Consider the following 15,619-nt stretch of genomic DNA (forward strand, 5'->3'; position numbering starts at 1 on the left):
TATGGCTTTAGCAAAGTCTGCCTTCAGCCAGTGTGTGGGCAAAATATCGAAGGTGACGTGGGAAGGGTTTTTTTTTTTTTTTCCCTGTTTAATGCTTTATAAGCTTGCTTTTTAGCATAATTTGCTACTACAAATGCTGCATTTGGAAAGCAGAATAACATCCATCAAGGGAGCACCAAGCTGAAGGTAATTGATAAGAAAAAAATTTTGGGGGAGGTCGGAACTGTAATCTGACTATCAATTATTAATTGCTATCATTATTAATTACTAAATTACTATCAATGACATACAGAAATAGAGAAAAAGAGAATTAAATCCACTGTATAAGGATTGAGAGCTAGAGGGTATTAGTATTAGCCACAAGGTGCAAAGAAGCTCAAGGCTTTTGCTGCAAATGCAAAAAAAAACATAAAAATAAAATGAAATAAATAAAAAATGAAAAACAAATAAATACAAAACCAACCACTTACTACCTGCCCCCAGATACTCATCTAACGCTGCAAACTGCCCAATATGGCAGGTTCAACTGCCAATGGATGACTTATTCCAGTAATTAACAACTCACTGGCTAAAAGAAAACTTCCTGCAATCCAGCCAGCACCTCTTCCCTTGTAATTTGAATTTATGTCCCCTAGTTGTGGAATCATCTACGACAGCGAAAATTTTCATTCTCATTCATTTTATTTTCTCCCCTCAGCACCTTGCCTGCCTCAATTAAGTCTCCTTTTAGGTGCCTAGTTACTAAACACTATAGACCACAAATTTGAAGTAATTCCTCATATGGACATCCCTTTGGCAATCTCACCAGGTGCACTGCTAATCTTCAGACCCTATCAAGAATCTTGATTTCTTTCTTTAGGTGCAGTCTCTGCACTTGAACACAGTATTCCAAGTGTGGTCTTTTACAATTGCCTTTTATTGTTATTTTTATTGATTTAATTTTTTTTTTTCTTTTGTTTTACTATCTTCATCAACATCATCATCAGCAGGCTCCTCCGTAGCCAGGTGGGCAGGAGCAGTAGTGCATAGCACACGCTTCTTGATTAGACCGGGGTTCGAGCCTGTGACCACCAAATACGGAGGATGCAGAAGGTCAGGGAATGACCAATGCATATCCTCAGCCTAAATAAAGGGTGAGGGTTGGCTTCAGGAAGGGCATCCGGCCGTAAAATTGCATGCCAAACAATAAAAACGCTGACCCCATTTAATAATGGGAAAAGGCGAGGACAAAAAAAAAAAAAAAAAAAATCAGCATCATCCATTTTCAATCCACTGCAGGAAGAAGGCCTCTCCAGCAACTTTCCAGTTCCTTCTGTTTTGTGCAATGGCCATCATTTACTACACACAAACTCATGAATTTCATCTATCCATCTCAATTTGAGATGGATAGATGAAATTATGAAATAGATGATCCATCTCTTTGAGCTATGTGTCCTGCCCAAGACCATTTTAGTTCTTTAGTTTTGATAAGAATGTCCTTTACTTGAGTTTGCTGCCCAATCCATGTGCTTCTCTTCTTATCTAACAGTCTGATTCCCAATATAATTCGTTCCATTCTTCGCTGTGTAGTTCTCAGCTTCTCTTCCATTCTTTTGGTGAGTGCCCAAGTTTCACTTCCATAAGTCATGGCGGGGAATTGGTTCATTATTTAATGTTTCAGACAAACTGGGATATTGCTCTTCAATATAAGAATATATTTCCTAAATGCTATCCATCCAAAATTTATTTTTCTCTTGATTTCCAGCCATTTATCATTATTACAGCTAATCACTTGTCCCAGATAAGTATATGAATTCACCTTTTCGTGCTCCTTCAATCATTATGTCCCATTATGGCATACTTGTTCATCATTACTTTTGTTTTAGCCATATTGTTGTTGTTGTTTGGTTTTTAGGAGCATTAGCAACTAAGGCCATATTGCTCCAGGATATGCGGTGGTCATTCCTTAACCTTTCCGCATCCTCCGTATTTGGTGGTGACGGGCTCGAACCCCGGTCTAATCAAGAAGCATGTGCTACGCACTGCTGCTCCTTCCCACCTGGCTACGGAGGCGCCTTAGCCATATTCATCTTTAGTCCAAAATCCTTACTAACTGAGCATAACTGATTAATATTTTCCTCTAATTCTTTGGGATCATGGCTTATGAACACAATATCATCTGCAAATCGTAAATGGTTTAGATACTCTCCATTCACATTGACCCCTTTCTGCAACCAGTCTAATCTTCTGAAAGCTTCCTCAAGGGCAGCAGTAAACAGCTTCGGAGATATTGTGTCTCCTTTTCGAACTCCTTTCTCAATTTTAAATTTCCTACTGTCTTTGTCTAGTCTCATAAAGGAGGTGGCACTCTCATATATTTTCTTCAAAATCATAATATATGGGGTATCTATGCCTTGTCTTTCCAGTGCCCGAAACATTGCCTTATGCTGTATGGAGTCAAATGCCTTTTCGTAATCCACAAATGCCAAGCATAATGGTGTTTTATATTCATTTGCTTTCTCCATTAGCTGTGATATTACGTGAAGGTGATCCATAGTTGAGAATCCTGTCCTAAAGCCAGCTTGCTCTTTTGGTAGATTCTCATCAAGTATTCTTTCTAATCTGTTAGTAACGACCCTTGTGAACAACTTGTAGATGTGGGATAACAAGCTAATTGGTCTATAATTTCCAATTTCTGATTTATCTCCTTTCTTATGCAGCAAAACTATGATTGCATTATTCCACTGCTTAGGCGTCACACCTTTTCTAATGCACTTTATGAAGAGCCTTGCCAGTTTTTGTGTTATGTCTTTTCCTCCCAATTTTAACAACTCTACAGTAATTTCAACTTCCCCCGGGGCTTTCTGATTCTTCATTTTCTTCAATGCATGTTCTACCTCATCAGGAAGAATATCGGGTATGTCGTATGTGTTGCTACTTTGCAGTCCATCTTCCCCACTGCTGGCATCATTCCCCTGCTCCTTGTATAATTCTCTATAGTAGTCTTCTGCTATTTGAATTATGCCTTCTCTGCTATTCATAAACACACTATCGCTATTCTTCAGTTTCAGTATCATTTGTCTTTCTGTATTACTGCTCATGGCTGCTGATTTAAGTCCTTTGTTTTCCCTTAATGCTTTTTCTACTTTTCTTGTGTTAAATCTTATGTCCTCTCTGAGTCTCTTTCTAATGGCTTTGCATAACTCAGTATACTCAATTTTCTCCTTTTCAGTGTTTATCTTGCTCTTCATTTGTCGCCTTTGGTTCATCATAAGTGTTTCTTGACTAATTTTTGTCTTCTTTGGATTTCTTTTTCTCTATAGGTTCCTTGGGCTTTATCACTTTCAGAAAGTTGTAATATTCCTCTTCAATATCTTGGTCCTGAGCAGTCTGCAGAAGCTCAAACGTGTTCTTAAGTTCCAGTATATACTGCTTTTTCTCCTCTTCTGTTTTCTCAAAGACCTTCGTATTATTTACTCGAGTCAGTTTTTTTCTTTCCTACATCTATATCAAGTATGCATCTTACCATTCTGTGATTACTTCCAACTTTTACCTTATTCCGGACGGTAACATCATTCACGATATATCTTCTGTTAGTGAGGATGAAGTCGATTTCATTAGTTGTTAATCCATTTGGACTCTTCCATACCCATTTTCTGTTCACTCTTTTCTTGAAAAAAGTGTTCATTACTGACAATCCTTGAGATTCTGCAATTCCACAAGTCTCTCACCTCTTTCGTTTCTTTCACCAATTCCAAAATTTCCCACAGTTCCGCTTTCTGTGCTGTTTTGTCTTTTTTTAACCTTAGCATTGAAGTTCCCCATAATAATAGTGTAGTGGGTTTTCTGCTCATCTAGAAGACTCAATTTCGATGTACATTTCTTCAACCTCTTCATCATCATGGCTCGATGTTGGTGCATAAATCATTATAACCTTTAGCTTGTACCTCTTAGAAATCTTGAGTAATAGTCTTGACACCCTTGGTGATGTACTTTTGAATTCCAAAATGTTGTTTTTTAAATCGTTATGGACTAGAAACCCAACTCCACCTTCACTCCTTTCACTGTTTGCATTGGTGTACAGCAGATTTCCACTTGATAAACTTATAATTGATTCATTTCTTCTTCTTGTTTTAAGGATGATATTCCAATTCACATTTTCTAATTCCTTTTCTAGCTCTAATATTCTGTCTTCACTGATGAGCGATCTTACGTTGTAATAGGACAAGTTCAGTTTCCGTGCATGGCAGCCTGGTCGTACCCAGAGATTCTTAGCACCCTCTGCTTCCACTCTGATCCTCTCGCTGCTATAAGAGGGAGAGTGAAAGCTGCTGGGGACTGAGGGCCATTTACTTTGTCGTGCTGTCATATGCTGGAGGGTTTGGTCTTTTCCTCTTCACGCTGACCAGCTTTCTTGAAGAGAACTACTCTACACGTTCGTTGCCACCTAAGTGATGTAACAGGGCTTACCACCGAGAAGGTGTGCATAAGTGGATTTTAGGCAGGCAGGCCAACTGGACTTCTCCTAAATCTTCTGTAATAGAAAGATATTGGATCCATCAGTGTTTTAGACTGAGTGTCTGATAACACATAGAATACCTGTTCCCATCTTACTATCTTAGAGGATAGATATTTAAACAAAAAAAAAAAAAAAAAAAAAACATGCTGAATTGATTGCTGAAATAAGTTTTGATCTGTAAATGTGGTGGGTATTTTGAATAAATTTTTAAAATTTTGCCCTTTAAATTTTAAAGGCTTTGGTTATAATTACAGGGAAAAGGAAGGATTTTTTTTTTTTTTGCTGGCACTATATAAGCTATGCTTGCTTGCAGCATGTCATCAATAATAATAAATTGCAAACCCACAGTAATTTGTCTTAGTAAGTTCTGTGTTTATAAAAATTTACTCTATAAATGAATATACAAAACAAGAGAATACAGCAGTCCAATAATTTCTAAATACTTCACGTACAAAAACAATATTTTTATTACATCCCTCACCTCCTTTCACTTTGACATGTATTCATTTGTGCGTTCCACCCTCCAATAGGGAGGGATATGCTCCTTTGGAAAATCTCTGAAAGAGCTGTTCTTCTCCCCCCCCCCCATTTCATTTTGGAGGATGTGGTGATAAGAGTGTTACATTCAAAACCACGATACAACAAGATATATCGAGGATGCACCATTATAACTTTTTTAGCAGCAGTCATGATTTAAAAAAAAAAAAAACCCTACTGCTCTGATCCCAACTGGTTAGTGACAAGAAGATATTGAAACTGAACCCACAAAAAAATCTCTACTGAAAATTAATACTGATGTAATAATAGATATTAAAATTTTTATGGTTTTCCCTTTTTTGGTGTAGCAAGGCCACTAGAGTAGTGCCAGAGAATTAATGAAAAATGAGCACTAATATCAACTGATTTGCTTAAATCTAAGAATGCATACCACACATTGGTAAAAATAATAACAACAACAATAATAAAATAATAATAAAACAAAACTACAGCAATAATATAAAATAAAAATGTTAATACCTTCCTCTTTCAACAAGTCCAGGTGCCACTGATGATTTAGAAACAGGTTTATGATGTTGAGACATCTAATAAAGAAAAAAATAATAAGAAGAAATCCCAAAAATAAATATGAAAGAACATAGTGGTGTAAAAATCTAAATATAATATATTCAGTGATATTAAAGCATTTTATGCTACAATAATATCCTATAGAGTAAAATGGTTTTTAAAAGAAAGTCATAAAGGTTTGCTATGAGAGGGATTGGTAAAATAATGCAGACTGAATGGAACTTCAAGACACTAATGATAAATCTAGAGTAGAGAGAAAATATATGACAAGCTGCATGGCTTAGAATTATATATTCTTTAAATTTTAATCTCAAGTACAGTCATACTGCCACAGGAATGAACAAGATCACCACAATATGCAGTCTGTTTTAGGAGTAAATGAGCAATGGAGTATTTTAAATAAAAGTAATCATATAAATGTATGACAAAATAATATATAGAATTGATTATGATCTCATTTGTATAACAGAAATAGAATACCTGCATTCATCCTCTTTTATCCTATTGTACTAATGATAATCCCATAATCCCTCTACTTCATAAATAGATTGTGTATATATAATAATAGAAGAACTGGAAATCTACGTGACTAGAATTGTTCAAGAGTACATATTTGAATAAAGTCTATCAATGGACCACTGCCGAAAGAACATGCACAAGAACATCACATTCCATTGTATGATGGAATTTGATTTTATTGTGATTTTCTAACACAATAGATAGCTTCTACTAGATATCTATATGTAGCTCACTGGAAAAAAAAGAAAACAGAAATCAGAATATCATGAAACACTGCCTCACTGCTCAAATGTTGCAAGAATATATAAAATGTTCAAAATGAATTAAGAGCCTGATATCAACTCTTCAATCAGATGTGTGCTGATTTCTGTAATAGAGTGCATATATCCACAAGGCACAACTCCCTGTATGCACATCTTATTAGCTTTGCAAAACCATAGTGTAATATATACAAACGGGAACTGTATTATTAAGAAATAAAATATTTTTTCTTATATTTTTAACACAATTATTTATTTTAACATTTCCACATGAAAAACAAAAAGTTTCAATTAGATTGTATGAATCAGAGCTGTCATGATCATAGGAATTTTCATTCCTGTGATCACGATTTATTTATTTATTTATTTTTTATTTTTTATTGGCTGATGCTGCATAAGCTTGCTTTCTTGCATCAAATGCCTCTACTAATGCTAATGCTAATGTAATAGCTAAGATACAGAATGGGTCTGTTAAAGGGAGGTCTTGTCTGACCAATTTTATTGGATACTATGATATGGTCAGAAAGGAACTGTATGCCAAAAATAATTTTGATATCATATACATGGATTTCAGGAAAGCTTTTGATACTGTTGCACATGAAAGACTGCTATACAAATTGGAGAGGTATGGCATTAAATGTAAGTTGCTACAATGGATAAAGGGATGGTTGAGTGGGAGACGACAGAGAATGGTAATAAATGGGCACTGCTCTTCCTGGACAAATGTTATTAATGGAGTTCTCCAAGGTTCGATGTTGGGCCCATTTTGGTTTTGTATATTTATCAATGATATTGATGAAGGTATATCAGGTTTAATGTTGAAGTTTGCAACTGATGCAAAGTTTTGCATGGTTGTTAAAGACACTATGCTTAACCAACTGCATCGAGATAAGTTCGGCAAATGGGCTGAGAAGTAGCAACTGAAGTTTAACATTGAAAAATGCAAAGTACTGCATATGGGTAGCAATAACCTGAGGGAAACGTACCAACTTTGTGGTACTACACTCAAGGAAGTAGAAAGTGAAAAAAAAATTCTTAGTCAAATATGAAGTTCTCTGAGCAGTCCAGACTGGCTGCCAGGGTAGGTCATTGAGTCTTGTCAATGATATATAGGAATTTTTGCTAGCAGGGATAGGGAGGTGATTATCCCATTATACAAGGCAATGGTCAGGACATACATAAAGTACTCTTTACAGGTCTGGAGGCCTCATTTTAGTAAGGATGTTGAGTTGCTAGAACAAGTACAAAGAAGGGCAACAAGATTGGTGAGGGGGACAAAGGGGAGCTCATACCAACAAAGGGTTAAGTTCTGCAAATTGCAGGGCCTAGAGTGTAGGCACCTGCGAGGTGATCTGATTGAGATGAATAAGGCATGGAATGGGTTGAGCAAGCTGAATGCTGATGGGATTGTTCCTCTTGCTCAGGTTAAGAACCCAAGGGGGCACAGTTTCAAATTGAGGAAAGACATTTGTAGAATAGATGTACAGAAATTTGCCTTTAGCCAATGGGTAGTTGATTGGTGGAAGAGACTTCCATCTTTTGATGTGGGAAGTTGATAGTATAAATAAATTTAAGGCTGAGAGGCATTTGGAACAAATGGAGGAGTGAAATGGGAGTTTTTTTTTTTTTTTGGCTGATGCTGCATAAGCTTGCTTTTTTGCATCATATGCCTCTGCTAATGCTAACGACACGGTAGAAAAGCATTGTCAGCTTCAGGAAGGAAAATCGTTTTGAATATTTTTGTTAGATTCTTTTTAATCTTTTTAATTTTTAATTGTGTTAAATTGATTTGAATTGTGTTAAATTATTTTTTAATTATTTATTTTTTACTCTAATGTAAGTTTTTGATTTTTTCGTTTTAATTTATGGAGAGTATCATATGGAAGTGTTCTACGTACTATATTGAGGAAAACTCCTCTTATTATTTTACAAAAAAGTTTCAATGAATCCATTCTTTGCATTACAAATTAATAAATCATAAGCAGTGAAACGATATTTCCCTCTTCGTAATTTTTATCAGCTTTTATTTGTTCTGATATCTGTTTTAGGCTAAAATATTACTATAGCAAAATATCATAGCAAACCCTAAGGGGAATGAGAAAAATGGTCACTATGTCAACAGTTCATAAAATCAGGAAAACAAAGAAAAGTTTGAATATTTAATGTAGTCCTACTAATACAATGTAATATGATTTAATTCAGAATATGTACTACAATATTAAACAAGAAATAAAGACTATACATTCTGCATTGATTATGCAGTGTAGTTAGATTAATTTGTAAAATTACACATACAGTAACTGCTGTATATATTAGTATATACGTATAGCAAACCATATATGTATACATATGTAAGAAAAGTCTAACCAGATGAGGAACTGGTTTCATAATTTAAAATAATCTTTCAAAATGTGCTGTTTCAGTGAGAGCATGTTTTTAAAAGAAATTTACAAAAGGTGCATGATAGCAGTTAATTCATTTTCACATTTAGGCTGTGATAAAAAACAAACAAACAAAAAAACAAAAAAACATACAAGTTCTAATCTTTGATGAGCGTCTTTCAACAAAAGTTCTTGCACAACTAATGCAGTCCCTCCTAAGGGGAACCTGCTATGGTTATACAAACAAAACACAGCTACTTGTAGATGCCATATTGAGTCTATACATTCTGTATAATGAAATGAACTTCTAGGCCAAAGTTAATTTCATGTTGTTAACAAATTATTTCTCATGGTCAACCTTCAAGCTAATCATTAGCTTCAATAAATCAGTGTGCTTTCATTTTGAAATACAAATATTGTAATAAAAATAGCAATGAAACAAACAAGGTAGAGCAGTGGAAATTTTCGGGGCATTATACAGTTTGTTTGCCTTTAAGGTAATTACAATGAATGTAAAGTAGCATTAGACTCATGGAAAATTGCTTGGGACCTATCACATGGTCAGTATAACCTGCTGTGACATTAAAAAATGGATCACTATAATTTTTTGAAGAGCATAACAAAGTTTCTTGTATTTCTTACTCAAATTTGGAATTCTGTGACACAGCTGCTGCATAGGAGAGACTTCAAGACCACCTTGCAGTACACGACAGAGCGATTCACATTGCTGAGACCGACAAGTCCGCAATAGCGGAACACTTCTGGTCCACCCACCACGACCTCAATCCCAAGCAGGATTATGAAATAACTGACCACTCCAGACACTTTTGCCACTGCCTCTGATTAGAATAACTCAATATATTGTGTAAATCGAGAGCCATGAACTGCTGGAAAGGCACGAGACTATATTCCATCTTAGAGACAACCGTTTTAGGTTTAGACAAGCGCTGGAGGAAAACTATACACAACCATGCAGCAACAATAAACACCAGTTTAATGATTGAATGACCTACCTCGTGCCCTCACACGCCTCACTGCATGCACAACTGTGTCCGTTAGAATAATTTTATCTGCAAAGTTACCATTTCTGTTGAAGAAGAGAACGATTTGTCTCGAAAGCTACAGTATCTATTTGTAATTAAAGATATTCAGTATCTATTTGTATTAAAGATATTATTTTATAGTTTCTCAAGTTTTAAATGAACAAAGTTTAGTTCCATCCCAAATTTTTAATGCTGGTGAGACTGGTTTATTTTTCAAAATGATACCAAAAAAAATATATATATATAAAATTCTGTCCAGGTATATAATGTGTCCTGCTGCTAGCATATTTAATGTGTTTTACATTTAAGAGTAATTGAAAAGCATTAAAAACATTTTAATTTTCAGATATCAATAAAATTCATGGATAATAATACAACAATGTTTTTATTTTATTAATACTAATTACATATCGGTTACTGAAAGTATTGGTCTGTAACGGCTAAAGTAGGAAATATAAATTTTACATTGAAGAGATTTTAGTTTACGACTAAATACACCATCTATAGTTGTTCCATTACGTGCAATTTTTATCAGAAGATCTGATGACATGTTCAAGAATGTTTTCATAAATGTGCAGAACTCTTTTCAAGACTCAAAGTTTAATTGTAAAAAAACAAAATTACATTCAATCTGAAAACACCAGGTGACTTGAAACCAGATGTATTTTTGAATTAACATATTTCCCAGTATCCGCAAGCTTTTTTGCATCTTAAAACCTTAATATTTCTGTTTCTAAATTGCTTAGCTTTCCAAAAATGATATGCTATATGTCCACATTATGCTGTTTATTACATGAGAAAATTTCCTTGATCACATGTTCATATTTTTTACTATCCTGGAAAAAGTACTGCAATTTTCAGAGGTTTGAAAGCTTTTCCCCTAATATAGAGCTAAGATGAAGTTCCGTGCAAATTTTCATCAAATTTGGCCCAGTAAATTATTGTTGCCATCATACAGGTATGATTCCAACAATACAAGTTACAATAATTTGCTCTGGCCAAAGCTGAAGATGATGTCACTTCTGTAATGCTTTTCGCATGATGGTTTGTCATTACAAAATTTTTGGAATAACACCAATAAAAACGTTTTTAACACTTGCCTCAATATTTTATTCTTGAGCTAAAGGACATAAATCAAGTAAGGAAAGAGTGACACTGTTTTTGTGGAGTAACACGTCTGGGAAGTTAAAGTTACTATTTAAAGTAAAGAATAAAAATGTACTTAGCCCTCCCAGATACCAGATAAGCACACATCACAAAACTCAGCTTGGACGAGCTCAGCTTTTTTTAAAGATTGGTTTTTCATTTCATTTGTTTCCTTAAGTTAAAAAATATTTAAGGGATCAAGGACTGGAAGAAAAAGTGGTTTTATTCTTTGATAACGTTCGAATCCACCCAGCAGAAGATCAACTGAGATCTGGCAACATCTTTGTAAAATTTTTGTCACCCAATGTTACTGCACTATTACAGCCTATGGATCAAGGAATTACAGAGGCTAAGTGACGGTACAGAAAGAAGTTGATAATCTCACTGTTAGAACAACAAGAGGCTTGAAGAAAAATCAAACTTTATGGACCTTCTTAAAAATGTCAACATAAAGACAGTCATTTATTTTTCTGTTGCAGTTTGGCACAAAACTGACAAGACTACCCTTATCAAATTCTGGAAAAAACTTTGGCCTGATGTTCCAAATGAAAAGATCTGAGGAAGAAATGGATATTTCTTTGTATCCTGATGATGACAAGGATGATAATGATTTTGTTCAGTTATTTCAACGTTTGGAGGGTTGTTCAGATCTAACAAATGAAGACACTGCCCCGTGAATAATGTGTGATAACGTTCTAAGACAGCAGATCCTCACTGAAAAAGGCATCGTGCAAGCATGCTCATCATCATCATTGCAAGCTAATCAAGACAACAATCCCAATGATGAAGTGTGTGAGGAAAGAACGGGGGCCAGTCACACTGAAGAAATCGGAATGCTAGAGAAGTTACTGATTTATTTCGAGAGACAGAATGACACAGCTGGTGAGCTTCTGACCTTTAAGTGTCTGTGAGATCACGCAGTCCGAAAGAGAGTTTCAAAATTAAAGCAAAATAACATTGAGGATTATTTCAAGTAAACTTCTCGAAAATACTTATTTGTTTTGTGTTGTAATATTTTTGTGTTTAATTTTGTGTAATATAATGTTCTAAATTAAAACTTTATTGCTTTGTACAGTATTTTGTTTATTTACTATATTCTTTTATTTTTATAATTTTTATTTTAAAATATTGTTTTATTGATTTAACATAAAAAAAATTTAGTTAAAATTTCGTGTTTGTTTTTAGTAACTTTAAATAAAAATTGGTACATTAAAGATAGCTTCCGGTTAATCTGGACTTCCACTAATCCGGACCGAGTGTGGTCCCGTCAAGTCCAGATTAACTGGGTTCTACTGTATCAAAAATACAGTCAGTCCTCGTATAGCATGATAGTTGTGTTCCTAGAAACCCTCGTGCAATGCAAAATCGTGCAATATAAATAACAGGCCCTATGGGAAAAATAGAGTTAGGTGCCGACCACCCAAGATTGAACACACATTTGTAACCAAAACATTACCAAACACAATAAATAATAGTAATAAAATACTTACATATTTTATTACGACTATTATGTAATAAAATATTGCTAATGTTTTGCTTCTATCGTAAAAAAACTTGTTCCATGTTTGATTTTCTATCCAAACAGATGACAGCGGTTCCATCTCTTCCAATTCTTTGTGTCTTGATCTAATGGATTTTAATTACACTTTGAGTTGTTCCTGCTATGAAAGTTGTTTTTATTTTCTCTGCATTCTTTGTAATTCTCGGCGTTGCCTCATTTAGGTCTGTAGCATATGATAGATACATTTCGCTCAAAGCGTTTCACAATTTCATATTTTTTCTCTATCGACAGAGGTGGACTGGCCATAAGCCTTACCGGGGAAACCCCGGTGTGATTTTGGCCATAAACCACAGTATGAGGCCACTATAAATTTTCCCGGGTAAGAATTTTTGACCCAGTCCGCCTCTGTTTATCAATATTGCTTTTCTTTTTCTCTCTGTATCTGCAATGTCTTCACCAGGACGCTTCCTTAATGAAATTTATATAAAAAAAAAAAAAAATTAGGAGACTCATAAAAAAAAATACCAAGCATGAAATGGAAAAACATCAGTTATAAGAAATTTTGAATGTTACAGTAGTGGTTCATGTTTATGCCACAGACGGGAAGAAAAGTAAGTCTGCTTTGCGTTCACAGGATCGAACAAAAGTGATTATGAAAGTGAAAGGAATATGTAAAAATGGGTTGAAATTTTCAAAAATGGATGAATTGTAAAAGCTAAATAAAGCAACCTCAGGCAAGAAAATAGAAATCACAGAATAAAGAGAAAAACAGAAAGAATGTTTGGCAATATGAATGCCTTGTTACTAGAATGGCTCAAGTGAGGATGCCCGAAGAAAATCCATGAGCAGACTGATATTGAAAGAAAATGCATAAGAAAACCATGTTATAGTTAAGAAAGAACGTATTATGTTCTATAAACAGTGATTCATGCTAATGAAGCTACTTGCAAGTACTGGAGAAGTTCATCTTCTTTCAGTTACTCACAAGATTATGATAAGGAACGTTTAAAATATGGATAAGACTGGGTTTTTCCAATATCTGGACACAAAATCTTTCACACTCAAGTTATATCAATATAAGGGAGGAAAATTAATGAGGGAGCGTGACAATATCTTTCTGTGTGAACATTTTTGATGACTGAGCTGTTTCAAGAATGTTGAGTGGAACCAGAAAGCTGGTGTGACGTAACACACAAATGAGAAAGCAAAACCTCATTAATTTACTTAATTGAGGGCATGGATCATCAGCCATTTTGGAAAAATGGCTTTCTGACTTTGATGAAATAATGTCCAAATAGAAATGAAAAGTTCTTCTCTTTCTGGATAATGCACCAGGCCATATCTACCAAGTGAGCATTTTATATTTTTCACTTAAAACTGAAAAATGCAAAATTGCATGCTGTTTGAAACCACACATAACATGTCATCTCCAGTCACTCAACTAAGAAGTTATACATGCCATAAAACCACAGTATAGGAACAAGTGCTTCTTTTTCTAGTTGAATGGATGGTTAAAATCTTTGAGTAGCAACTTGAATGGTGAGATTGGCAGGACAAACATATGAGGAAAGACTCAGACTATGTGGGCTACAGAGCTTGGAAACCAGGCACCTCAGAGGTGAACTGACTTGAGGTTTATAAGGCTCTGAGAGGGAAAAGTAAAATGAATGAAGGTGCAATTCTTACTGTTCTAAATAATTCCAAAACTAAAGGTCATAAATTCAAATTACAGTGGTTGAGATTTAGATTAGACTGTATGAAGTTTTCTTTTAGCCAGCAAGTCATTGATAGCTGGAACAAGTTGTCCTCACAGGTAGTTGAGGCTGACAGTTTGAATAAATTCAAAGGTCTACTGGATATTTACCTGTGTGAGATGTTTGTTTGTTGGTTTTTAGGAGCATTAGCAACTAAGGCCATATTGCTCCGGGATATGCGGTGGTCATTTCCTGACCTTTCCGCATCCTCCGTATTTGGTGGTGACGGGCTCGAACCCCGGTCTAATCAAGAAGCGTGTGCTACGCACTGCTGCTCCTTCCCACCTGGCTACGGAGGCGCCCTGTGTGAGAAGGGAAACATTTGTGTTTTTTCTCATCTACTTGGTTGTGTTTTTTTTTTTTTGTTTTTTTTTTCCCCATTTTTCTTCTTTTTTTTTGCTAGTTCAGTATAAGCCTGTAGCTTCCTTGCACTATATGGCAAATACTATTACCAAAATTGAACTGGCAATGAAAATCATCTAAATATGTCTGCCACCACTTATATTTAAGAGCGAGGGGGGGGGGGGCAACTTTTTTCGTCGGCGAGCTGAATGAAATTTTCGTATCATGATGCGGGCCGGAATAGATTGAATGATTTAACAAAAAAAATCAGAACCTAAAAAAATTTTATATTACTTGAATTACCAAATTATTAATATTTTTTAAAAAAAGTAAATACAATATTTAAATAGAAGTCAATTATAGATAGGTACAGATAAGAACTACAATCTGGAATAAACATTTTTATTGTTATGATAACAATGTAAATGAAAAAAACAAAAATTTTAATGTGAGGGATTACATTTGGAATGTTCCTGAATTATGATTTCATCAAAACTGGGATTCAATTCACTAGTGGCTATTCGTAGAACTGCTCCTAAATTTTCATCCGTTACTCTTGATCTAATTTTGCTCTTTGTATTTTTCATTAAAGAAAATGTAGTTTCGCATAGGTATGCAATCCAAAGAATGCCAAATATTTCTGTGCATTATCCAGAATATTTTTAAACATTTCTGGATTTAACGAGGCATAAAAGTCTGTTATTGTTTTTTTAGCAAATTGATTCTTTAATATTAAATTTGATTGTAAATTTATCAGTTCCAACTGGATACAAGGTGGTGCATCATTGAAATTAAAATTAAATGGTAAGCTTATTAAAAATAGTTCTTTAGAAATTTTCTGAAAATCATCAAATCTTGTAAATTCATTAAATAAGTCACTTATTATAGCCTCATATTTCTTAAAATCAGCACATTGAAAGTTTTTTTCTCTTTTTTGTAAGATCGGAAAGTGAGTTAACTGTTTATTTTGGAATTGTTGCCTTTCCCTTGTAATAATAAATTTAATTCATTTTGATGCGAAAACATAGCAACGGAGAAGAAAAAGTTGTTCAGCCATTGTTCATCTTTTAATTCACAAAATTCATTCAGCTTGTCCTTAGCATTTAAGAA

The 15,619-nt window shown here is 34.6% G+C and overlaps 1 protein-coding gene across 2 annotated transcripts in view; it reads right to left on the reverse strand.

Annotated features, from left to right (window-relative positions):
• The window catches only part of Mgtor (nuclear basket protein megator), a 676,213-nt gene that overhangs the window by 226,558 nt on the left and 434,036 nt on the right, over nucleotides 1–15,619 (reverse strand). For both annotated transcript variants that reach the window (XM_090385135.1, XM_090385134.1), the window contains exon 38: nucleotides 5,516–5,580. In XM_090385135.1, coding sequence (XP_090241261.1) covers nucleotides 5,516–5,580 — 65 coding nt within the window. The remainder of the gene's footprint in view (nucleotides 1–5,515; nucleotides 5,581–15,619) is intronic.

This window comes from Mastigoproctus giganteus, chromosome 11, assembly GCF_048544385.1.
Source record: "Mastigoproctus giganteus isolate SK-2022 chromosome 11, ASM4854438v1, whole genome shotgun sequence".
NCBI classification, from domain to species: domain Eukaryota; kingdom Metazoa; phylum Arthropoda; class Arachnida; order Uropygi; family Thelyphonidae; genus Mastigoproctus; species Mastigoproctus giganteus.